At 43.0% G+C, this 25181-nt stretch overlaps 1 protein-coding gene across 3 annotated transcripts in view; it reads left to right on the forward strand.

Moving 5' to 3' along the window:
- DSCAM (DS cell adhesion molecule) overlaps positions 1 to 25181 on the forward strand; it is a 712133-nt gene that overhangs the window by 467064 nt on the left and 219888 nt on the right. For all 3 annotated transcript variants that reach the window (XM_040338983.1, XM_040338982.1, XM_040338984.1), the window contains exon 21: positions 4065 to 4218. In XM_040338983.1, coding sequence (XP_040194917.1) covers positions 4065 to 4218 — 154 coding nt within the window. The remainder of the gene's footprint in view (positions 1 to 4064; positions 4219 to 25181) is intronic.

Below are 25181 nucleotides of genomic sequence, written 5' to 3' on the forward strand. Positions count from 1 at the left end.
TTAGTTACACAGAAATCATTAACAGAATGACAGAGGTTCTAACCCTTCGCCACTCTTTAAAAAAAACGTGTTTATCTTGATTTTATACTTTAACTACAGTAATAAGAATTCTTTGTGCAGTCTTGGGACATCGCTTACATTACATTAATGTTAACCCTTATGCAGAGTTGTGGGATTATATGGTGATTTCATATCAACCTGATGTAATTTTGCAGATGCTAGAAGCCATAATTACATGTTCTTCATGACCTTTTCCCTAGGATAACCCCAGAACGTGATCACACGCTAAAAGAAAGTCTCTGGCGTTTTAATGAGGCAGCCAGCTCAGCTTGTTGTTTTGAGCCATAATCTTCACTTCGCTCAAGGCAATCAGGGAAATTCTAATAAAGCAATTTTACAAAAACCGAGGTTACATACAGAGCTTATTGGTTCAAGAGTTTACTGCTGGCTGATGAAAAGCATTTACTTATTCCTGAGCATTACTCTTCTAGAAGGTTTCTGCTCATGACTGCTAGCTTGAAGAAAGTGTCCTTAACGGACAGATCTTGTCTAATTAAAGAAAAAACATTCCAGCCAGGAGAACTATGTATATCAATTGTTAACTTACGAGGTATAGGGGGTTTCAACTGTGGCCCCTGAGGTCATCAATGGGGTGCAAAGTAATGCCCATTATATGTGATTCTACAGGAGTCTGCCGATACAGTATATTACAGTAGATGGCCAGAGACTGCAGATATGCTACAGGAGTGGTTGTAGACTACGGAAATGCTTCAGGGCTTGGAAATGGCCTTGGGACATGTTACAAGAGACTATTAAGCTGGTTATAGATGGATGGAAATGTAGGCAGTTCAGCAGGGACCAGCTGAATTGCAATCTATCTATAAGCATTCCCGCTAGAAAGAAGTGTCTAATAATCGACTTCTGCCAAACAGGATGTCATGGATATGCAATAGTCTGGCAGCTTACCTGTTTCCATCTGTCTATTAAGAGGCCTGACTGTTCTGGTTACCTTCTTATGTCCTCTCCTTCCTGTATGGCCCCACCCAGGCCATCCCAGGAAGTCTATATTAACTGTTGCACTACAGGCCTGCTCAACAGTGTTGTCTGCTTTAGTTCCTGTCTGCAGTGTGCTTCCTGTGTACCATTTTTGGCTCTTCCCTGACTTCTCCAGTTTGCCTGTGATCCTGACCTTTTGCCTGTCCCTCGGTTACCTCTGTCTGCCTGTTGCCCCGTCTTCGGCTTACCCATTACTACCGCTTGTCTGCTTGCTGCTACCCCTCTCTCCCTGCGGAGCGTGACCTAGGGGGTCCCAGGGGTCTCGACCTGGATCCAGCTGCGGCGAAGGCCATCCTCACCACTAGAGGCTCTGGTGAACACAAAGCTGGGTCTTAGACTCCGCGCCCTGGGCGATCTTGGGTTTACACTTCCTCTCTTATCGCAGCAGTCGGTCATAGGTTTCACTACCCTGTGGTGCATCCCTGACCCCAACGGGGTGCACTTGTCACCTAGCCACAGGTGACCTGACACAGGAAGGTTGGAAAATCTTTGTTGACCGGTGGCTGCAGGCAAGCAGAGAAGGAGTCCCGCTGTCAGAATACATAAGCACAGAGGGAAGGATTCCTCTATCCACCTCAGTTGTGTGGATGGGGGGAATCCATGTATGGCCAACCTTAAGCCCCATACAGACCATTAGTTTTTCTGCAGATTTTTGTCTACGGATTTACCAAAACCATGTAGTACAAGGGCCTGCCTGGCTGCATACAAATTGAAACTCTTAAGGTTTGACCTCATATTATATGGATTTGGTAAATCTGAAGACAAAAATCTGCAGAAACTCTAATGCCGCGTACACACGATCGGTTTTCCCATCGGAAAAAGTCAGATGTGAGCTTTTGGACGGAAATTCCGACCGTGTGTATGCTCCATCTGACTTTTTCTGTTGGAATTTCCACCAACAAAAATTTGAGAGCAGGTTCTTTGTTTTTCCCAATGGAAGAAAATCCTAGTGGAAAAAACGTTCGTCTGTATGGAATTCCGACACGCAAAAAAAAAACGCATGCTCAGAATCAAGCAGAAGAGCTGAACTGCCTATTGAACTTCATTGATCTCGGCTCGTCATACGTGTTGTACGTCACTGCATTCTTGACGGGCGGAATTTGGTGTGACCGTGTGTATGTAAGACAAGCTTGAGCGGAATTCCGTCGGAAAAAACATCCAAGGTTTTTCCGACGGGAAAACCGATCGTGTGTACACGGCATTACACGTGTGCATGGGGTCTTCGAGATCACAGCTATTGCAGCCTCCCACAAATGACTGCATTGAGTCAAGGGCCACCCAACAAGTTCTAAAGAACTTCAGGTTTGGCACATGGGATTGCAAGGGTTTTAGCAAAACATTTTTGCAGATCCCTAACATCTGTTTTCTAATAATTAGTCTTTTCCAAACTGGTTTCTGAACAGGAGGGTCCTTATTATTACCCGAATAATCTCAATGCGGTAAGATGAAAAGTTGGATTGAGGAGTCCTAAAGCTGAATTCCAGGACATCGGCTACTTTGTAAAAAGTTCAGGTCTACTGTGAGTTAGGTCTAATGAGGTGGCTGCCTCAAAGACTTATCTTTATTATTCACATCTAACAGTTTTTTTGGGCTCCAGGAAGATAACTTCCAGAGCTCCTAGCTGCTCACTGTGGTCTCAATTCCTTTACAAGCAGAGTCACTGAAACTGCTATGCCCACCCCTCCCATCCCTCTGCCCATTCATAGAAGCCTTTTTATTATGTGAACACATTCACAAAATACAAAGGCTTCTGTGAATAGGCATCAAAGGGGAGGGATGGGCATAGTTGCTATGTGTGCCCTCCGAGAGTGCAATAAACCTGTCACAGTAATGTAATGTCAAGTAATAGAGAAGTCCTAGAGGTGACAGTGACATGAACCTAAATGGACTTAACACATAATGTGCTTGCACTTTTTGCAAAATTTCTGAATTCCTGGCATTCAGCAACATTTTGGATATCTTTTTAGTCATCGGTTGAAAATACCAACAGGTTGTTTGAAGTGGAAAGGTAATTTTAAATAAAATTAAAGTGTATATTTACATAGAGTAGCTTACACAGTGACCCCAACTGTGCCAAACGTGAAAGGGACCTGGGAAAAAGGTGCTACACCTCATCTGGAGATGCCCCAAACTATTTAGGTGCTGGATCGGTCTAATCCACTCTATTATGAATACAGTGTTTTCTTCTTCTTTGTAATACAATCTTATTACATGTTTATTGGGTTATACAGAACCTAGATCAACATATTATAGATTAGCCTTTCTCAACCTTTTTAACACAGAGGAACTCTTTCTGGTCCCAACGAAGCCCTATGAATAATTCCTATTTTACAGCTCATAGTGTGATGGTCAGTGGTAAGATTCTCCTTACATTGGTGGTCAGGGGTAGGGATACTCCTTACATTTGTGGTCAATGTTAAGAATCCTCATCTAGCTGTAATAATTATTGGTGTCAGTAGGGACTTATCTGAGTCATAGAAATTGTTCTTCGCTCAAGGAACCCCTAGCAACCATTGTTGGAAACCCTTGTTTAGAAAGGGTGCTATAGGTGCTTTTAACAGAGTTGTGTATTGCTAGGAAGCTGAAAATGGGGTGTTTCCAATTCCACCTACTGTTGGAGAATGTTGGAGTATATTCCATCTCCTTGACACTATATGAGAACCCATATCCTAAAGGGCAGAGTCTATTCCATCTCTGGCACTAAATGGGAACCTCATATCCTAAAGGGTAGTCTTTTCAATCTCCGAAGCTACATGGGAAGCCCGTATCCTAAAGGGGGGAGTCTTTCTATCATTAACAGAATTCCACATATTTTTATCTACATAATATTCACATTTATCTTAACATTTCTGCAAGCATAAACTCTACTTGTACTGGCTCTTTAAAAAAAAATGAACCCAACAATGTCAGCAATGTCTCTAACCAAATTGTGTTTTTTAGCAGCCTTGCTACTGTTTGAGGTGAATGTGCTTCTAACAAATGGTGAACACTTATCTCCCATCTTTCAGGTGATCAGTGAATTTGAAGCTGCACCGGACACCTTTTTCTACCGAATACCAAACTTGAGTCGGAACAGACAGTACAGTGTGTGGGTGGTAGCCGTGACTTCTGCAGGAAGAGGCAATAGCAGTGACATCAATACTGTTGAACCCGTGGCTAAAGGTAATACTCACATTGTGGCTTTATTGTTAAGTCTTTTCTAACGTGATATTAGAATAATGCATGCTTAAGGCGATTGTTGCTGTATTTATTTTAACCGTTCTTGAAAATAAAAAAAATGGATCATGGACAGTACTCGGCTGTGTAATATAGTACACTAAATAGGTAACAATAAGCAATAGCAAATTTAAAGTGAACCAGCAGTTTGTCCACGCAGGGCAAAGCAATAGATACCATTTAAGTATTTGCCTACCAGGGCAATTTTTCATATTCCGGTACGTTAAAATCAGCATTTTTTGCTAGAAAATTACGTTAAATCCTCAAACAATTATATATTTCCTGAAAGCAGAAGGCAGAGAGAGATTAAAATGGGGGTAGTTAGTGGTGGGCGCTCCATTAGGGGCACAGGGGCGCCGCCCCCCCTTTTTTTAAAGCACATGATTAAAGCCTGAGGCTCTAGTTTTAAAAAAGGGTGGGCTTGGGGCACAGAGCACTGCACCCTGAGCCCACCCAGTTGTGTGACAATAGCGAATTATTATTCCCTGTTGTCTTTCTGCTTTTTTTCCTGGCCAATCAGGAAGCTGGTCAGATTTGCCGAGAGGAGAGGCGGCGGTATTGGCCCTGGCAATAGGGAGTATGTATGTGGAGACCTGAGAGATCCGGATCTGGAGAGATCTCTCTGTGGCAGTTCTCTGCATCGGCACCGACACAGCCTGACCGCTTGAGTACCAACCACTGGAGGCCCTAGAGGGTGGTCGGGTGCACTTCGCTGCCATCTTCTGTGTCTCAGTGCTCTGCATCGGCACCCACGGACGAGGGGAGCCTGACCACGTGTGTACCACCCGTGGGGGGGGGCTGTGGGTGGTCGAGTGGTTTGTTTGCTGCCCCCCTCAGCTGGAGTACCAGGGGCAGTTGCAGTTTTTTATGCTGCATTCTTATTTTTGCATCAGTTTTTATAATACGCTTATTTTAGAAAAATATAAAAGATAAAGTTGCATCAAGTAAAAGTGAATGATCAGCATGTCGAGCCTTCAAATGTTGTGCCCCCTTGAAATGGCACAAAACTATAATATCCCAAAATTTCTATAGGCGATTCTTTGAAAGCCTTTACAGGTTATCGGTTTAGAATTAACTGTGAATGATGGCCCTAGAATTATTGCTCTCACTCCAACGCTTGTAGTGAAACCTCATATTTGGTAGCCACTTTAAAGTGGAGGTTCACCCGAAAAGTTAATTTTTAACATTAGATTGATGCTCATTTTGTCAAGGGGAATCGGGTAGTTTTTTTAAGATCGAAGCAGTACTTACCGTTTTAGAGAGCGATCTTCTCCGCCGCTTCCGGGTATGGGCTGCGGGACTGGGCGTTCCTATTTGATTGACAGGCTTCCAACGGTCGCATACATCGCGTCATGATTTTCCGAAAGTAGCCGAACGTCGGTGCGCAGGCGCCGTATAGAGCCGCACCGACGTTCGGCTTCTTTCGGCTACTTGTTACGCGATGTATGCGACCGTCAGAAGCCTGTCAATCAAATAGGAATGCCCAGTCCCGCAGCCCATACCCGGAAGCGGCGGAGAAGATCTCTCTCTAAAACGGTAAGTACTGCTTTGATTTTAAAAAAACTACCCGATTCCCCTTGACAAAATGAGCATCAATCTAATGTTAAAAAAAAAAATTCGGGTGAACTCCCGCTTTAAGGTGCGTTAAAGTTGAAGCAAGTGTATATGAGCCCCCTAAAGTAAAAAAAAAAAAGCCTGAGAACAGAAAGCGAATGCAGCCACCACACCTAAGGACTGGTAAGCTGCCATATATTATATTTTTAGGTTTAGATACACTTTAACTTTGGCCGCCTCTTGACTCTTCAGGCCTTATATAGAGAATGGCTGTATAGACAGGAAAAAGCGTGTCCCCAGCACAGTTAACTTCAAAAGCCTCTGAAATCGTCCAAGTCCCAGATGTTATGTCAATTAACTTCCATGGTGTTCTCCCCAGAGCTTTATGAGAAATTTCAGTAGTTGCTTATCGATGAAGAACATCTTTTAATGTTCTCTTTTCTCAGGCCGAGTGGCATTCCGAAAATGGTACTATTTAAGATATAGCTATCTGCTGAGGTGGTAATGTGCCGTGAATAAAATTGTTAGTTTTACATTAAAATAGTTTTGCCTGGTCGCCTTGACGCAGCTTGTCAATTTCCATGTTTCTCACGCTTGCAGAGTTGGCTTGCGAACCTACATTTGCCTAGGAACCCAGACTGTGTTATTTAACTCCCTACATTCATGTCCTCAGGGCGTGTGTAGAAGTGAAGTGCAGTGTTCTTTCTCTCTTTATTTCATTTTTAATATACGCAGTCTTATGAAATGTTGAGACTAAACGTGTTTTAACAAGACCCAAAAATATGAATTACAATAAATGAGGAAATAAATGTGTTTCTTAGAGCCAGCTCACACCAGTTCATTGCAGTATTGTATATGAGTTTAACCACTTTAAGACTAGGCCTGTTTTTCAAACTTGTTAAGTTAAAATCCGTTTTTTTTTTTTGCTAGAAAATTACTTAGAACCCCCAAACATTATAATTTTTTTTCTAACACCCTAGAGAATAAAATCTGTCACACCGTATTTGCACAGCGGTCTTACAAGTGCATTTTTTGGGGGGAAAAAAATACATAGCTAGATTCAGAAAGACTTAGGCTGGCGTATCAGTATCCTAAAGTGTAATTTTTAGGCTGACCGATAGGTCAGCGTAGAATATGTAAATCACTAGATACGCCTATTCACGAACTACGCCCAGCCGACGCAGTACATATACGCCGTTTACGTAACGCATTATCAGGCCTAAAGTTATTCCATCAAATAGCTGGAATAGTAATGTTAAGTATGGCCGTCATTCCCGCGTCGAAATTTGACAATTTTACGTCGTTTGCGTAAGTCGTCCGTGAATAGGGATTTACGTCATTTACGTCCACGTCGAAACCAATAGGACCGTGCAGCGTACTTTGCCGCAATGCACACTGGGATATATAGGCGGACGGCGCATGCGCCGTTCGTAAAATACGTCAATCACGTAAGGTCACCCCCCATTAGCATAAAACACGCCCCCTCAGCCAAATTTGAATTATGTGCGCTTACGCCCGCCCGATTTAAGCTACGCCGCCGTAACTTAGCAGGCAAGTACTTTGTGAAACAATGTACTTGCCTCGCTAACTTACGGCGGCGTAGTGTAAATGCCATACGCTACGCAGCCGCAACTATGCGCCCGCCTACCTGAATCCACCTAACAGTTTTTTTAATGAAAAAATAAGACAACAGTAAAGTCAGCCTAATTTATTTTATATTGTGAAAGATGATGTTACGCCGAGTAAACTGATACCCAACATGTCACGCTTCGAAATTGTGCCCGCTGGTGGAATGGCGACAAAGGTCTAGGGCTAAAATTATTGCTCTCGCTCTAATGATCGCGGCAATACCTCACATGTGTGGTTTGAACACCGTTTTCATGTGCGGGCACTACTCACGTATGCCTTCGCTTCTGCACGAGAGCTCTGCGGGCTATTTTTTATTTTTATTTTACTTTTTAATTTAAATTTTTACACTGTTCTTTAAAAAAAAAAAAATAATTGTGTCACTTTTATTCCTATTACAAGGAATCCCTTGTAATAGAAAACAAAGCCTGACAGGACCTCTTAAATATATGATCTGGGGTCAAAAAGACTTGCAATTGTATGGAGCCGAGCGGGGTCCATCTTCCCTTAACTCAGCTCCATGCCAAGCAGGGGAAAGGACGCGATTTCCTCCTCCGGTAAGCGACGGAGGGCACCAGAGGGGAGGGGCCCTCTCCCACCACCGATAAAAGTGATCTTGTGGCGAATCCGCCGCTGAGGCCACTTTTATCTGAAAGCGGACTGCCCACTGAAGAAGTGTATACCGGGGTTATGGCAGCTAGCTGCTACCATAACAACGGTATTCCACTTCAAAGTGCTGCCATAAAATGATGGCGGGTGGTCTGTAGGTGGTTAAAGAGGTGTTCCTGTCCCACCCCCCATGAAAAATTAGAAGTCAGCAGCTGACGTTTAATATTAGGACACTCACCTGTGCAGGGATCTCTCGATATCGGCACCCCAGCTGATTTTCGGATTATTTGTCAGGTGCTGCCACTGCCGTTCCTGGTAAGGGAAACCGGCAGTGACACGCTACACTTTCTAATTGGCCCGGCGGCGGAGGAGGGGGGCCAAACTTTCGAGGGACGGTGACGCCGAGCCAACTACAGAAGTAGGGAAGGAGGACCTGTCAAAAACAGGTCCCTGTTCCCCTCCCTTCTCCCTGAAAGCTGCCAAAGGTGGCACCGAAAGGGGGTAGGGACAGATAAACGGAAGTTCCACTTGTGAGTGGAACTCCGTTTTACCATTTGGTATCTTTGAGCAGTCCATTCATAAGGCTACCATAGCTCTGCAACTCACTAATGGGTCTATATCAGGGGTGAATGCTGTTGAATATATGCCATAAATAGCGACGGTGTGTGGTGTGTGTGGGACCAAGGCCAGAAAAGTGGTTCGTCCCGGGAGCTGAGGTGGTCATAAAGCCCCATAGCCAGAGGGCGCACACGCAGCACCCCCCAAGCACAGATTGACAGTCTCCATAGTATGTCCAGAAAATTTGAAAAAAAAAAAAAAAACTCAAAAACCAAATCGCTTGGTTGGAAAAAGGATCACCCGCTCCTAAAAACTCAATCAGGTGCAGCTAATCACCTTCTCAATGGCACACAAAGACATTTGACTTTCAACTGTGATCATCTGTGGCCATTTTGATTAGCTCAGCATGGGCAAAAGAGATTTCCTGTAGCATTCCAATCCCTGGTAGTGCAACTGGAGCAAACAATCAACCATGGGTGGCAAGGCACTGTCAAAATATCTCAGGGATAAAGTTGTGGACAGTCACAAGTCAGGAGATGGATAAAAAAAAATCAAAGGCTTTGTCGATGCCTAAAAGCACATTGAAGTCTTTTATGAAGACGTGGAACAACACAGACCCTCCCTGGATCAGGACGTCGCTCCAAACTGGATGAAAGAGCCAGGAGGAAACTGGCCAGAGAGGCTACCAAGAGGCCTACAGCAACTCTGAACAGCTGCAGGAATATATGACAAATAATGGTCATTGTGTGCATTTGACAACAATATCACAAATTCTCCACAAATGTGGCTTATATGGGAGGTTTGCAAAACAAAAGTCACTCCTCAGGAAAGGCCACATGCAGTCATGACTGAGCTTTGCCAGAATGCACCTTGAAGATTCTGAGGTCACATGGAAAACAGTGTTCTGGTCAGATGAAACTAAAATTGTATTATTTGGCCTCAACACCAATACAACTCACCATACAACTATCACCATCCCTACAGTAAAGCATGGAGGTGGTAATATCCTGGTATGGAGGTGTTTCTCTGCAGCAGGGACTGGAGCACTTGTCAGGATAGAAGAAAAAATTGATGGGGCAAAACACTGTAACATTTTTGAGGAAAATCTGCTGCCCTCTGCCAGAAAGTTGTCAATGGGAAGAAGGTTTACCTTCTAACATGACAATGACCCAAATCACACAGAAATAATGACCACACAGTGCTTGAAGGAGAAAAAGGTGAATGTCCTTGCATGGTCTAGTCAGAGCCCAGACTTAAACCCCATTGAAAATCTGTGGAATGACTTGAGAAGTCCACAAACGGTCACCATCAAACTTAAAGGGGTTGTAAAGATTTTTTTTTTTTTTCTAAATGGGTTCCTTTAAGCTAGTGCATTGTTGGTTCTTTTATCTTTTCCTTTTATTTCCCTTCTAAATGTTTTTTTTTCTTTGTTTTCTTTGTTTGAGTTTCTCACTTCCTGTTCTACCTCAGTAAGCTGTTCTGGCTGACTAACCCCCAGCCAGAACGGCTCGGATGATGGGGGCAAGCTTACTGAGGAGAAACAGGAAGTGAGAAATTCAGACAAAGAAAAATAACATTTCGAAGGGAAATCGAAGGAAAAGGTAAGTGACCCAACAAAAAGGTAAGTCAACCAACAATGCACTAGCTTAAAGAAACCTATTTAGAAAATAAAAAACTATCCTTTACAACCCCTTTAACTGAACTTGAGCAGTTCTGCAAAGAAGAGTGGGCAAATATTGCAAAGTCTAGATGTGCAAAGTCAGTGGAGACATATCCTAACAGACTAGAGGCTTGAATTAAAGCAAAATGTGGTTCAGCAAAATACTGAAACGAGGGGGTGATACTTTTTCCAACTCGGTAATTCTGTTTTTGATTATTTAATTTTTTTTAGCAAACAAATGTGATTATTTTAAAGGTGATCAAATAACACCAAAAGAAAGCTCTATTTGTGGGGAAAAAGGGACATCAATTTTTTTTGGCCATAGCGTCGCACATCCACGCAATTGTCAGTAACGCAGTGCTGTATAGCAAAAAATGGCCTGGTCATTAACCACTAGTCATCCGCCCGCCGTTAAAAGATGGAGGGAGGAAGACTCTGTTATCCTGGGTGGACGTCATATGACGTTGCGCCTTTAAAATCCACTAGGGGGCGCGTGCGCGCCGCATCACCAAAGAACCCGATGCGCGTGCCCGGTGGCCGCGATGGCCGCCAGGCACCCACGATTGCTCAGGAACTGAGCAGGAAAGTGGATCTGTGTGTGTAAACACACAGATCCACGTCCTGTCAGGGAGAGGGTACCAATGGTGTGTCCCTTGGACAACCATCGGTCACCTCCCCCAGTCAATCCCCTCCCCCCACAGTAAGAATCACTAATTAGGGAATACATTAACCCCTTCCTTGCCCCCTAGTATTAACCCCTTCCCTGCCAGTCACATTTATACAGTAATCAATGCATTTTTATAGCAGGGATCGCTGTATAAATGTGAATGGTCCCAAAAATGTGTCAAAAGTGTCAGATGTGTCCGCCGCAATATCGCAGTCACGATAGAAATCGCCGATTGCCGCCATTACTAGTAAAAAAATAATAATAATAAAAATGCTATCAATCTATCCCCTATTTTGTAGACGCTATAACTTTTGCGCAAACCAATCAATATACGCTTATTGCGATTTTTTTTTTTTTTACCAAAAATATGTAGAAGAATACGTATCGGCCTAAACTTAGGAAAAAATGTGTTTAAAAAAAAAATATGGATATTTATTATAGCTAAAAATAAAAAATATTGTGTTTTATTTCAAACTTGTCCCTCTTCTTTTGTTTATAACACAAGAAATAAAAACCGCAGAGGAGATCAAATACCACCAAAAGAAAGCTCTATTTGTGGGGAAAAAATTATTAAAATTTCATTCAGGTACAGTGTTGCATGACCGCGCAATTGTCATTCAAAGTGTGACAGCGCTAAAAGCTGAAAATTGGTCTGGGCATGAAGGGGGTGAAAGTGCCCTGTAGGCAAGTGGTTAAGGGGGTGAAACCTTCTGGGGCTGAAGTGGTTAAAGTACAAAATAATAATGCTGACATGTCCAGCTCATTAACGTGTGATATGAATTTTAATTAAAGGGGCATTTTGGGTTAGCAGGATGCTCATAGTTCATTTCATGCCAGATGCTTGTTTTTCTACTGGAATGACCGATCGTTTATTATCCAGTTAGGTAAACTGCAGGGTGGCCTTGTATTTAAATTGTTTTACAGCAGCCCTTAAGTAAGTTTGTGTTTGTGAACAAAATGGTAGTGCCAAGGGCAGGAACTAAGCAGATATCCCATACATACATAAATAGATAGGATGAGTTTACCAGTAAGTACAGTTTTATTAAATCAGACAAGTGGATTCCGTAAACAACATTTTGTACATATTGAATTTTTCATGCTTCAAATATTTGGATATTACTGGCCTTTTAGTTGACGCCACTGGTCTCCTCCTGGGCATGTGTACAAGTTAAGCTGAATTATATAAATTTAGCTTAATACGTCCTTTAAATTACAGAGCCTTAAAAGATTTTTGGTAAAATGTTTAAAAAAAAAATAGTAAAAGCATAAAAAATATAGTTTTTTTTTATATATTTCCTATCCAAAATCAGTACCTGGAGGCTAAGCTGACTGCGAAAAGTTAATTCCTCTGTTTTGTAAGGTTCCCGGCGTGCGGTTGCCTCCGCTGTAAGCGCTAAGCTTGAGTTAGCGGCAGTAATGGATGTCTGTGGCAGGGACACACTGCGGGGAGGCCCTCAACAGCATCAAAAGCTCATTATCGCTCTCATTATTTTCACTGCAAACTAAAAGAGAGTGACATCGGGAAAATGAAAGCTGAAAATTCTCTCCAAGCGCGTGCGTCGCTGAGATGTGTTATGCTTCCAAACACCGTGCGTCAGCTTGTTTCCCGTAATTCGATAAGAAAAGTGTAATTAAGGAGACCACAGAGAGGTTGTCACAAGGCAAAAATCTGCTGAAGGATTTAAAGGACCCAGAACAAGATGAAAACTAGTATAAGATTATGAGTGAGAAAAGGACTGGATAAAAAGAAGCTAGAATAGTGCTAGACTAGAGGAGTAGGAAGCGTGCTAGACTGGGATAGTAATAACAGTGATAGACGGAATGAGAACAGTACTAGACTTGTACTAGTACTAGAGGTGTGAGGACAGTGCTAAACTAGAATAATGAGTACAAAAGTGAGAAAAGTGCCACAATAGAAGAGTGAGAACAGTGCTAGGCTTGAGGTGTGAGGGCAATGCTAGACTAGAGGAAGTAAAGTGAGAATGGTGGTAGACTAGAGGCTTGAAAACAGTTCTAGACTAGAGGGGGGTTAATGGAGGACTAAAAGAGTTAGAATGGTGCTAGACTAGAGGGGTGTGAAAATTGCTGGACTAGAGGCATGAGGCATAAGAACAATGCTAGGCTAGAGACTCATCCCCTTCATCCCGGAAGAGAACACAGCAGTAGTAGTTGGAACTATCATCAACTCACGACTCGACTACGCAAACTCCCTCCACTTAGGACTACCAAAATACCAGATTTCACTTCTACAAGTCGTCCAGAACATGGCAGCCAGACTGGTAACAGGTAAAAAGCCGTGGGAACCAATCTCCCTGGTTTTGAGGTCCCTCCACTGGCTGCCTGTACAGGCCCGGGGTGACATTCAAGACACTCTGCCTCACACACAAATGTACACAGGGTAACGCTCCTCAATACTTAAGCGAGAAAATAAAACCCTGCGTCACCAAGCACGTGCTCCGGTCAACCAACCAAAACCTTCTCCAAATCCCGCTACAAATCTAAGGGAAAACTTAGATTTGCAGTTCAAGGACCACGGCTCTGGAATTCTCTACCCACTACCATCCACTTGGAAGAAAACCATCTGGCTTTTAGGAAAAAACGAAAGACCCACCTCTTCTGAAGGACCTGTACGACACTGGATGCTAAGCGCCTTGAGGCGATTAAGTTTGCATTTGTTGCGCTATACAATGTAGTCACTCACTCAGAAGCATGAGAACAGTGCTAGACAAGAGGAGGAAGAAAGGTAGAGTGGAAGCATTAGAACAGTGTGAGGCTAGAGGCATAAGGACAATGCTAGACTGGAGTCATGAGGACAGTACTTGACTGGAGGTGTGATGAAGAAAGTGCTTGACTAGAGGCATAAGGATAATGCTAGACTAGAGTTGTGAGGACAATTCTGGATTAAAGGCGTGAGAACTGTGCCGGACTAGAGGAAGGAGAATGGTAGATGAGTTAAAACAGTGCTAGACTAGATGTGGGAGAATAGTGCTAGACTAGAGGTGAGAGAATAGTGCTAGACTAGAGGTGAGAGAATAGTGCTAGACTAGAGGTGGGAGAATAGTGCTAGACTAGAGGTGGGAGAATAGTGCTAGACTAGAGGTGGCAGACTAGTGCTAGACTAGAGGTGGCAGACTAGTGCTAGACTAGAGGTGGCAGACTAGTGCTAGACTAGAGGTGGCAGACTAGTGCTAGACTAGAGGTGGCAGACTAGTGCTAGTCTAGAGGTGGGAGACTAGTGCTAGACTAGAGGTGGGAGACTAGTGCTAGACTAGAGGTGGGAGACTAGTGCTAGACTAGAGGTGGGAGACTAGTGCTAGACTAGAGGTGGGAGACTAGTGCTAGACTAGAGGTGGGAGACTAGTGCTAGACTAGAGGTGGGAGAACAGTGCTAGACTAGAGGTGGGAGAACAGTGCTAGACTAGAGGTGGGAGAACAGTGCTCGACTAGAGGCTTGAAAACATATGAGGCATAATGATAATGCTAGATTAGATTTGTGAGGATAATGCTAGACTAGAGTTGTGTGATGCTGGATTAAAGGCGTGAGAACTGTGCTAGACTCAAGGCATAAGAACAGTGCTAGGCTATAGGCATGAGAACAGTGCTAGACCAGAGGCGTGAGCACAGTGGTAGACTAGAGGCCTTAGGGTTATGGCTAAGGGTTAGTCTAGGCTCAGTGCTATACTAGAGGAGGGAGAATGGTAGACTAGTATAGTTAGAACAGTGCTAAACTAGTGAGAATAGTGCTAGACTAGAGTAGTGACATCAGTGCTAGTTTAGACTGAGCAGTGGAGAAAAGCAGATGTGGAATAATGAAGAAGCCAATGATGGCAGCTTGAAGTCAATTTGTAGAACGGGTTAAATTCTGGTAACTAACTTGTTAATGGTGACATAACAGCAACCGTAGAAAAAACATACAACTCAGTATACACACAGGTGTACAATTATAATAAACCTGGAACAATCACAAGTAAGGCCTTGTACACACGGTCGTTCCAAACCGATGAGAATGGTCCGATGGCCATTTCCATCGGTTCACCGCTAAAGTGGCCTGATGGTCTGATGTACGTACACACCATCGTTCCAAAAACCGATCGGGTCAGAACGCGGTGACGTCAAACACACAACCTGCTGAATAAAACGAAGTTCAATGCTTCCAAGCATGTGTCGACTTAATTCTGAGCATGTGTGGGTTTTGAACCAATGCTTTTCTGTACTAACCATCGGTTTGGTTTTGAAGCATGTTTTAAAATTTTGGACCGAAGGAAAACAGACCGATGGTCGGTTTGGACCGATGAAACTGAACCTCGGTCCATTCTCATCAGTTTGGAACGACCGTGTGTACGCGGCCTAAGACTGACGTATTTTCTGGAAAGGTTCTGGAATCTTGTGGTGGAGCAGAACTTAAGGCCCAGTAATAAAACAGTTGTTCTATTGACCCATCTTCGATCACGACTCAAGTCCTAGACCTTCCTCAGCTGAAACTTGTGTTCTTTGAAGACTAATCTTTCCTGCTTACTCACCCTGTCATATTGTTGCTGGTCAGCAAAGAGTTTTATTTATCAACGTCCACAGAAATGCAGATTAATGGTCCTTTGATACATCCATTTATCTGAATGATTCCCACTGAATGAACTCTGAACAAGCAGGGAGTAATGTGTATAACGAATATGAATTCCATCTGGCGCTGTCCTTTAGATCATTTAGCAAGATGACCTATCAAAGTGAACTTGTTATATCCTAAAAGGTTAGCAATATTGCTCAATGATTTGTTTTGCTTTATCCATTAAATGAAGTCCTGTATCCATATGGAGTCTTATGGATTTCAGACCCGGACTGTACATACTGCCTTGACCTCGGTCCAGGTCCTCCCAAACCCCCACCCCTTTTGGTGCTACCCGACGCCACCTGTCATTTAAGTGTCAAATGGCTAAACCTCATTGGGCAGCGGCTGTGGCATTTGACAGTTCAATAGTCGGAATGGACCTTACCAAGGAAGAGGCGTAAAAGTTGGAAGCTGTCAGATTCTGGTTGATGCGTCTCACAAAAGTATTTTTGCTTTGTGACAGATTAACTTTAAAGTGAAACTCAAGCCAAAATGTTTTTTTTTTTTTTTTTTGGACAGAGTGTTTAATAGATAGAGCCTTTTTTTTTTTTTCACCCTCCCTGCCCCCAAATGGAGAGATTCACCATCACTTCCTGTCCTGGTACCAGTATTGCCAAAACAGAAAATAAGGGGAAAGTCAACATGTGCCAGTTGCCACTCTTATGCCGCGTACACACGATCGGTTAAACCGATGAGAATGGTCTGATGGACCATTTTCATCGGTCAAAACCGATCGTGTGTGGGCGCCATCGGTTTTTTAACCATCGGTTAAAAAAAGCCAACTTGTTTTAAATGTAACCGATGGATTCCTAACCGATAGAAAAAAAAACGATCGTTAGTAAGGCACGACCATCGGTTAAAAATCCACGCATGCTCAGAATCAAGTCGACGCATGCTTGGAAGCATTGAACTTCGTTTTTTTCAGCACGTCGTTGTGTTTTACGTCACTGCGAAAACGGTCCATCGGTCCGTTCTCATCGGATGGACTGATCGTGTGTACGCGGCATCACATGTGGTAAACAGAAACCCTCAAGTGTTCCAGAGATTGTCAAAGGTTGAATTTTTCCCTGTCTTTGGGCAGATTTTTTATTTATTTTTGAAATGTGAGGAGCTTTAGAGACCTTCAGGGAGAAAAGTTTATAACTAAGCTGTCCCCTTAACAGAATTTAAAGTTTAAACTGAAATTTTATGTACATAAGAGTCGACCCTCTCATTGTCCTCTTGGGTAGTTGCGATTACTGCCACACCTAACACACACGAGAGGCTATCTGTCTTTTATACCTCTTGTTATGCCCGGAAAGCTATACTAACTAGATGGAAGCAGCCAGAATCCCCCATGGTGTCACATGAGGCCATTAATAGACTCCACCCTCCCTCTCTATAAACTTACTGTCACGTACCTGGTAGGAGTCTGGAATGACGAGGTCGGCCTCCCTTGTATCTCCAACCCAAGCCCTACTGAAGGTGGAACAGATGGTGGCTAGGGTGAGGAGGAACACGAGTGCCTGTAGGTGTTGCATGCAGAACTTGTAAGTAGAGTTGCAGGCTTGGAGGTTCAGGCAAAGCATTCGGTAAGGAGCTGGACCCAAGAAAGCTGATAGGATGGATAGCCAGCACAGGCACTCGGAGACAGTGTTGAGCCAAGCAGGAGACAGGAGCAAGGTCACAGCGATAGCCGTGTTCGGTAACAGGCGGGCAGCGAGGTAACAAGGCATAGGCAGGAGGAAGGTCAGATGGGAAGCCAGGATCGGGGACCAGTAATTTGAGTAATCAGAGTCCAAAAGCAGGGTCAAGGAAAGCCAAGGTTCAGCAACAGGAATCAAGCCGGGTTAAACAGAGTTCAGATTATCAGGACACAGGTGAAGACCAGTCAGCACTTGTCATAAGTCAGGAAATAGTTTAAATAGGCTGTCTGGCGCCAATTGTAGCTAGGGGCATGCTCCTGTGCGTGAACGCCGTGCAATGCGCATGTGAGAATCTGTATCTGGCGCACGTGTGCGCGCCAGATGCATTCTAACAGTCCTCTTACACTTGCGTCCATGAGTCGCAAATGTCCAAAAAAAATTGAGAAAATATGGGGCGCCTGGGTCAAAAGCTGATGGCCACCCAACTCTGAGGAGGTGCCTTAATCAGCCATGGACTGAAGTCACCCGGAATTCCCCTGTCCAGACATCGACCTCGGTCATGGGGACCAAGCCACGCTGTATCTGGGGCCTCCCCCTGCTCTTGAGATGGGCAGCTCCCCCATCAGGGGAATTACATAAACAGTACTTCCCCTGGTACAATCACATAAGTGGATCCATAATTATACATGACATTATATCACCTGTTGGAGATAAATAAAATCTTTTCTCTTAATTTTTTTTTTTTTAAGAAACAATTCTCTATGTGTTAACACTCACTGATTGTGAGGTCTGCATGCCTCTAGCGGTCACTGGCATACAACACATGTCAAAATAAAGCTGAGGCTATCAATCACCTGCTGTGTGCTGGAGGGGTTGGCTGTTTCCCAGGACTGTCTGGTGTCGTCATACGCAGTCAGAGGAGACTCATGCAGAAAGCAGAGGAATAAGAGAGGAGACAGTACTAGGTGCTTTGGATTGAAGAAAATAACTCAATATAGAAGGATATGCTTTGTTCATGTTTCATTTTAGAGGTTTACAAACACTTTAAGACAATTTTTATGACCTTTCTGACACAGCTGCTGTGTTTACTGGATTCTATTAGTAGCTCATTAAAAATGCTTTTGCTTGGTTCCCTAAATTAGTTTTTTTAATCCATTGTCCAGCATCATGTTTCGCCGCTAAGCAGCTCAGTGAGCAAAATCGAGAGTTAAAACTTCAGCATAATTGCACAGTGAAATCCATTTAGTCAGAATCACTCCCTTTATGCCTATTCACAATCTGCTCCATAAGTTGTTTTATACACTCTTACTTTCCTCTAAACTTTCAGTGTTAGTAGACTGAGAACTGTGAACACATTTGGACATTTTTGTTAAAAAATCTAGTTAAAGTGGTTGTAATCCTAAAAAAAAAAAAAAATGCTCAACCTCTTGCCTACTGGGCACTTTTATCCCCTTGTATTATTCTACTTGTATACCTTCTCCATGTTTCTATTTCACAATAGGTCAATGTTAATGCAAATGCAGCACCAAGCTAGGTGTCAGAGGTACAATTAGGACATAATTAATTATGTTTGTTGGAAGAAATGTTATTTGGCGGAATATGATGAATTGCAGGTCCTCGGTATAAACCTTGCCGGTAAGGCCGTATTGTGCAGACTATTTTATCAGACGGGCAAAGTCCCCCCCACCCCTAGTGTTTATAACCAATTTGCAAAGATCCAACCCAGACTGCGTTAGCCCGGCCACCTTCAAGACAAGGAAAGGACATTTGCGGAAGCTAGAGATGGTGGAATGGTAAATTATTCATGCAGTATGTTCCCGGTTTTATCTCTTTGCTTTCAAATTCTGAACATTTTGCCAAAGATCTAGTGAGAAATCCCCCCCCCCCCCTTCCATTTCCAATACTGTAGAATAGAGTCTGTGAAAAAAGATTTTATGTATCTGGTTTCCCCTCCTCTGTCCTCAAGGACATCCTCGCGCAGAAGATCACCCTCTGGATAACAGAAAAGCAAATTTAGCCCCCGAGATGAATGTTGTAATAATTTGCCCGAGACTCTGCTGGTGGACGGTGAAGAGAACGCGGCTCCGGTTCCTTGTTTAATTGCCCTGCTCAAGCCGTAATGTTTGCTTGTTCGGTTTTATTGTGTAATGTGGTGTTTAATTTTAATTATTTATCGTACTATCGCTAATTGCTGTAGGCCGTTCTCAAAGAGAGGCCATACAAATGGCTTGACTATCAAAACAGAACAATAATCTCATTTCTTAATGGTCTTCTTGATTATTATTTTAATTTAAGCCTTTTAGAATGTTTTGTTTAATATTAAAGAGCAGTTCCAGTCAACAAGTGAATCAGTCCGTAGACGGGGAACGCTAGGCAGGAATTTTGCGGCTGTTCTATATTCAGCAGTAGAGAACAGCGCTGTCTCCTGAGAGCCCTTGTCTGGCCCTGGCTTCAGATCCTCTTCTCCATGTATTTGTTTCCGCATCATTGGGTTATAGGTGGTGACGCCTCAGAAAGAGATTGATGCAATGTTTACTAGAGTGCCTGTGCAGCATTAGCGCTGCACAAGCATCCATCACGTTTTTTTTTTTAACCAACAGTCCACTTCCGTTTAGTTGTATTTGGACAGAAAGCACATTTTTTTCATTGGTAACTGTAGAAAAGGCTAAAAATAACTAGATGCAAGTTAATCATTTATTTTTTGGTAATATACTCCAACCATAAGCCAGTGATTGGTGGTAATGTACTACCATACAGTACATCAGTGGTTCTCAACCCTGGGGTAGATTCAGGTAGGGGCGCGCAAAACTGCGGTGTAACGAACGACATTTACATTACGCCTTCCGCAAGTTTTACAGGGCAAGTGCTTGATTCACAAAGCACTTGCCTGAAAAGTTGCGGCGGCATAGCGTAAAAGGGGCCGGCGTATGCACGCGTAATTCAAATGATCCCGTAGGGGGCGTGGATCATTTAAATTAGGCGCGTTCCCGCATCGAACGTACCGCACATGCGCCGTCCCTAAAATTTCCCGACTTGCATTGCGGCAAATGACGTCGCAAGGACGTCATTTGCTTCGACGTGAACGTAAATGGCGTCCAGCGCCATTCACGAACGACTTACGCAAACGACGTAAATTTTGAAAATCGCGACGCGGGAACGACGTCCATACTTACCATTGGCTGTGCCTCCTAATAGCAGGAGCAGCCTTACGACAAAACCGACGTACGCAAACGACTTAAAAAACGACCGCTGGGCGCGCGTACGTTTGTGAATCGGCGTAAGTATGCAATTTGCATACTCTACGCTGACAACTACGGGAACGCCACCTAGCGGCCAGCGTCAGAATGCACCCTAAGATACGACGGCATAAGAGACTAATGCCAGTCGTATCTTAGGCTAAAGTCGGCATATCTAGCTTTCTGAATACAGAAAGTAGATACGCTGGCGCAACTAAGCAATTACGCTGCGTATCTATGGATACGCAGGCGTAATTGCTACCTGAATCTACCCCCCTGTCCTTAAGTACCCCCAGCAGGCCATGTTTTGAGAATTTCTCTTAAATAAAATGCTGCATTTCCCCCGAAAATATGACCTACCCTGAAAATGAAACCTAGCGTTATTTTCCAGGAGGGATGCAATATAAGCCCTATCCCGAAAATAAGCCCTAGTTTAAAATGCTTGTAAAATCCTATAATTAGTGGGAATGCTCAATAGCATTCCCAGTATTGTTATTCGTTTTTTATTATTCTTATTAATTTTAATTTTATTCCGTACGTTTTTTGGCTCTGCGTAACTTCTGCATACTTTCAGCTATTAAGACCATTCAATTTTTAAAATGTTCAGCTCTTTCAGCTAATGATGGGACGTCTTAAACTTTTTTCTACTATTTATACTTTTTAAAATATTAAGCTTTTAGACACTTTTTTTTTTTAACATTGAAGTCAATGAGAGCATGCTTTAAATCCTTAAAATCTTCTCTGCTACCAAAAGTTTCAGCTCCTTCATACTTTCACCTACAGACACCAAACAAACGTTAACATTTTCTCAAAATATTCAGCTATCCGGCTATATCTTTTCAGTTTGATATCTTTTTACAGTTTTTGTGAAAAAGCTGTTTAACCACTTAAGGACCGCCTCCTGCAGATATACGTCGGCAGAATGGCACGGCTGGGCACAAGCACGTACCTGTAAGTCCTCTTTAAGTGCCCAGCCGTGGGTCGCGGGCGCGCGACCCGGTCCGAAGTTCCGTGGCCGTGAGACCCGCAGACCCGATCGCCGCTGGAGTCCCACGATCGGTCCCCGGAGCTGAAGAACGGGGAGAGCTGTGTGTAAACACAGCTTCCCCATTCTTCACAGTTGCAGCTTCATTGATCGTGTGTTCCCTAATATAGGGAAACACGATCAATGACGTCACACGTCCAGCGCCGCCCCCCTACAGTTAGATAAACATATGAGGTCACACATGACCCCTACAGCGCCCCCTGTGGTTAACTTCCAAACTGCAACTGTCATTTTCACAATAAACAATGCAATTTAAATGCATTTTTTGCTGTGAAAATGACAATGGTCCCAAAAATGTGTCAAAATTGTCTGAAGTGTCCGCCATAATGTCGCAGTCACGAAAAAAATCGCTGATCGCCGCCATTAGTAGTAAAAAAAAAAAATAATAAAACTATCCCCTATTTTGTAAACGCTATAAATTTTGCGCAAACCAATCGATAAACTCTTATTGCGATTTTTTTTTACCAAAAATAGGTAGAAGAATACGTATCGGCCTAAACTGAGGAAAAAAAAAATTTAATATATGTTTTTGGGGGATATTTATTATAGCAAAAAGTAAAAAATATTGAATTTTTTTCAAAATTGTCGCTCTATTTTTGTTTATAGCGCAAACAATTAAAACCGCAGAGGTGATCAAATACCACCAAAAGAAAGCTCTATTTGTGTGGAAAAAAGGACGCCAATTTTGTTTGGGAGCCACGTCGCACGACTGCGCAATTGTCTGTTAAAGCGACGCAGTGCCGAATTGTAAAAACCCCTTGGGTCATTTAGCAGCATATTGGTCCGGTCCTTAAGTGGTTAAAATGCTTGTAAAATCCTATAATTCGTGGGAATGCTCAATAGCATTCCCAGTATTGTTATTTCGTTTTTTATTATTCTTATTAATTTTAATTTGATTCCGTACGTTTTTTGGCTCTGTGTAACTTCTGCATACTTTCAGCTATTAAGAACATTCAATTTTTTTAAATGTTCAGCTCTTTCAGCTAATGATGGGACTTCTTCAACTTTTTTTCTATTTATACTTTTTAAAATATTAAGCTTTTAGACACTTTTTTTTAACATTGAAGTCAATGAGAGCATGCTTCAAATCCTTAAAATCGACTCCGCTACCAAAAGTTTCAGCTCCTTCATACTTTCACCTACAGACACCAAACAAACGTTAAAAGTTTCTCAAAATATTTAGCTATCCGGCTATATCTTTTCAATTTGATATCTTTTTACAGTTTTTGTGAAAAAGCTGTTTAAGTTTAGTGATCATTTCAGGAAATGTTATCGATTTTAAGAGTGTCTATGGCCTGGGTGCTTAACCTGCGGCCATCCAGCTGTTGCAGAACTACAAGTTCCATGAGGCACTGCAAGTTGCTGACAGTTATTAGCATGACTCCGAAAGGCAGAGGTGTGATGGGACTTGTAGTTCCTCAACAGCTGGAGGGCCACAGGTTGAGCACCTATGGGGTTGCTTAGAGTGGATGATGTCATCGCTACAGCACCAAGCTTTAACCACTTCCTTACTGGGCACTTAAACCCCTTCCTGACCAGAGGACTTTTTGCGATTCGGCACTGCGTCGCTTTAACTGACAATTGCGCGGTCGTGCGACGTGGCTCGAAAACAAAATTAACGTCCTTTTTCCCCCACAAATAGAGCTTTCTTTTGGTGGTATTTGATCACCTCTGCGGTTTTTATTTTTTGCGCTATAAACAAAAATAGAGCGACAATTTTGAAAAAAAAAAAATATTTTTACTTGTTGCTATAATAAATAGCTCAATTTTTTTTTTTTACGTTTTTTTTTATCCTCAGTCTAGGCCGATACGTATTCTACATATTTTTAGTAAAAAAAAAAAAAAAAAAAATCGCAATAAGCGACTGGTTTGCGCAAAAGTTATAGCGCCTACAAAATAAGGGACAGAATTATTATTATTATTATTTTTTTTTTACTAGAAATGGCGGCGATCTGCGATTTTTATTGGGACTGCGACGTTATGGCGGACACATCGGACACTTTTGACACATTTTTGGCGCCATTCACATTTATACTGCAATCAGTGCTATAAATATGCACTAATTACTGTATAAAAATTTTTTTTTACTAGAAATGGCGGCGATCTGCGATTTTTATTGGGACTGCGACGTTATGGCGGACACATCGGACACTTTTGACACATTTTTGGCGCCATTCACATTTATACTGCAATCAGTGCTATAAATATGCACTAATTACTGTATAAATGTGACTGGCAGGGAAGGGGTTAACACTAGGGGGTGAGGAAGGGGTTAAATGTGTATCCTAATTAGTGTTCTAACTGTGGGGGAGGGGGGGTGACTGGGGGGGTGACCGATCTGTGTCCCTATGTACAAGGGACACAGATCCGTCTCCTCTCTCCCCTGACAGCACCGCTGTCTGCGAGAGCCGGGAATGAGAGATGATCTCATATGTAAACATATGAGATCATCTCTCATTGGCCGCACAGATCGCCTAGGAAACGGCCGCTCCGATTGGCCGTTCACGGCGATCTGTGACTGGCTGTGTCCAAGGGACACGGCCAGCACAGCAGTTCCCCGCTGCGCGCTCGGGAGCGCGCGCGGGGAACGCGAAAAGGGGCGGCCGTAAAAACACGGCCTCCCAGAGAAGTAGAGCCACCCGGCGGCCGTATATAGTCGTACGGCCGTCGGGAAGTGGTTAAAAAAATATCTTTGCTCTCACGCCCACAAGATCTACTTGTCATACACAATTTATACATCAAAACGTAAGTATGTTTGTCTAGTTTCAGGCAATGTGCTCAGTTTTGTGATACGACTTTTACTTTTGGCTGGTTGAGCTTCCAAATTACAAGAGTTCTACACTTTCTTCCATTGACTGTCCTGTATAAAATTCAGATTTAGACATTAATGGCCGTGTGTTGAGTTATTTTAAGGGGACAGCAAATGTACACCGTTATACAAGCTGTACACTCACTACTTTACATTGTAGCAAAGTGTCATGTCTTCAGTGTTGTCACATCAAAAGATAGAATAAAAGATTTACACAAATGCGAGGGGTGTACTTACTTTTGTGACATAATGTATGTGATCTCCCGCACACAGAGGGGTGTACTTACTTTTGTGAGATGCTGTATATATTTATTGTAGTTTATAAGTGGTTACATCACACCTGGCGTGTGCTGAGGTCTGCAGCAATGAAGGATTTTTGTATTTGAAACTTTAATGTAAATCTAGACAGTTGAGGGGGTGTAATATTCCCGCTGGGTGGAGTATGCGATTCCCCCTTACTTTCAATATCGCTCCAATCGAGGTGTGATTTTTGCCACGATTGTCGCCTGACAAATCGCAGGACTGCTTTTGGGAAACAGGCATCCCGTCATTTTGTTTGTGTGATTTATCAGGTGACAATATTGTCCCACGTTTTGCGGCAATTCGGGAAATTGCAGTAGATCCAGCCACATTGATAGTTGGTGATTCAGAAGCTGCTTATCAGAATCTTTTAAGAGATTGATGATTGATTGATGGGGGGGACTTTTTGATGGGGGGCACTTTTTGATGTGGGGCACTATTTGATGGGGGCAGTTTTTAATGGGTGGCAGTTTTTGATGGGGGGCAGTTTGGGGGCACTTTTTGATGGGGGGCACTTTTTGATGGGGGCAGTTTGGGGACAGTTTTTTTAATGGGACAATTTGATGGGGGCACTTTTTGATGGGGCAATAGGATGGGGACAATTTTGATGGGACACT

The sequence above is a fragment of the Rana temporaria genome, chromosome 2 (genome assembly GCF_905171775.1).
Source record: "Rana temporaria chromosome 2, aRanTem1.1, whole genome shotgun sequence".
Lineage (NCBI taxonomy): Eukaryota > Metazoa > Chordata > Amphibia > Anura > Ranidae > Rana > Rana temporaria.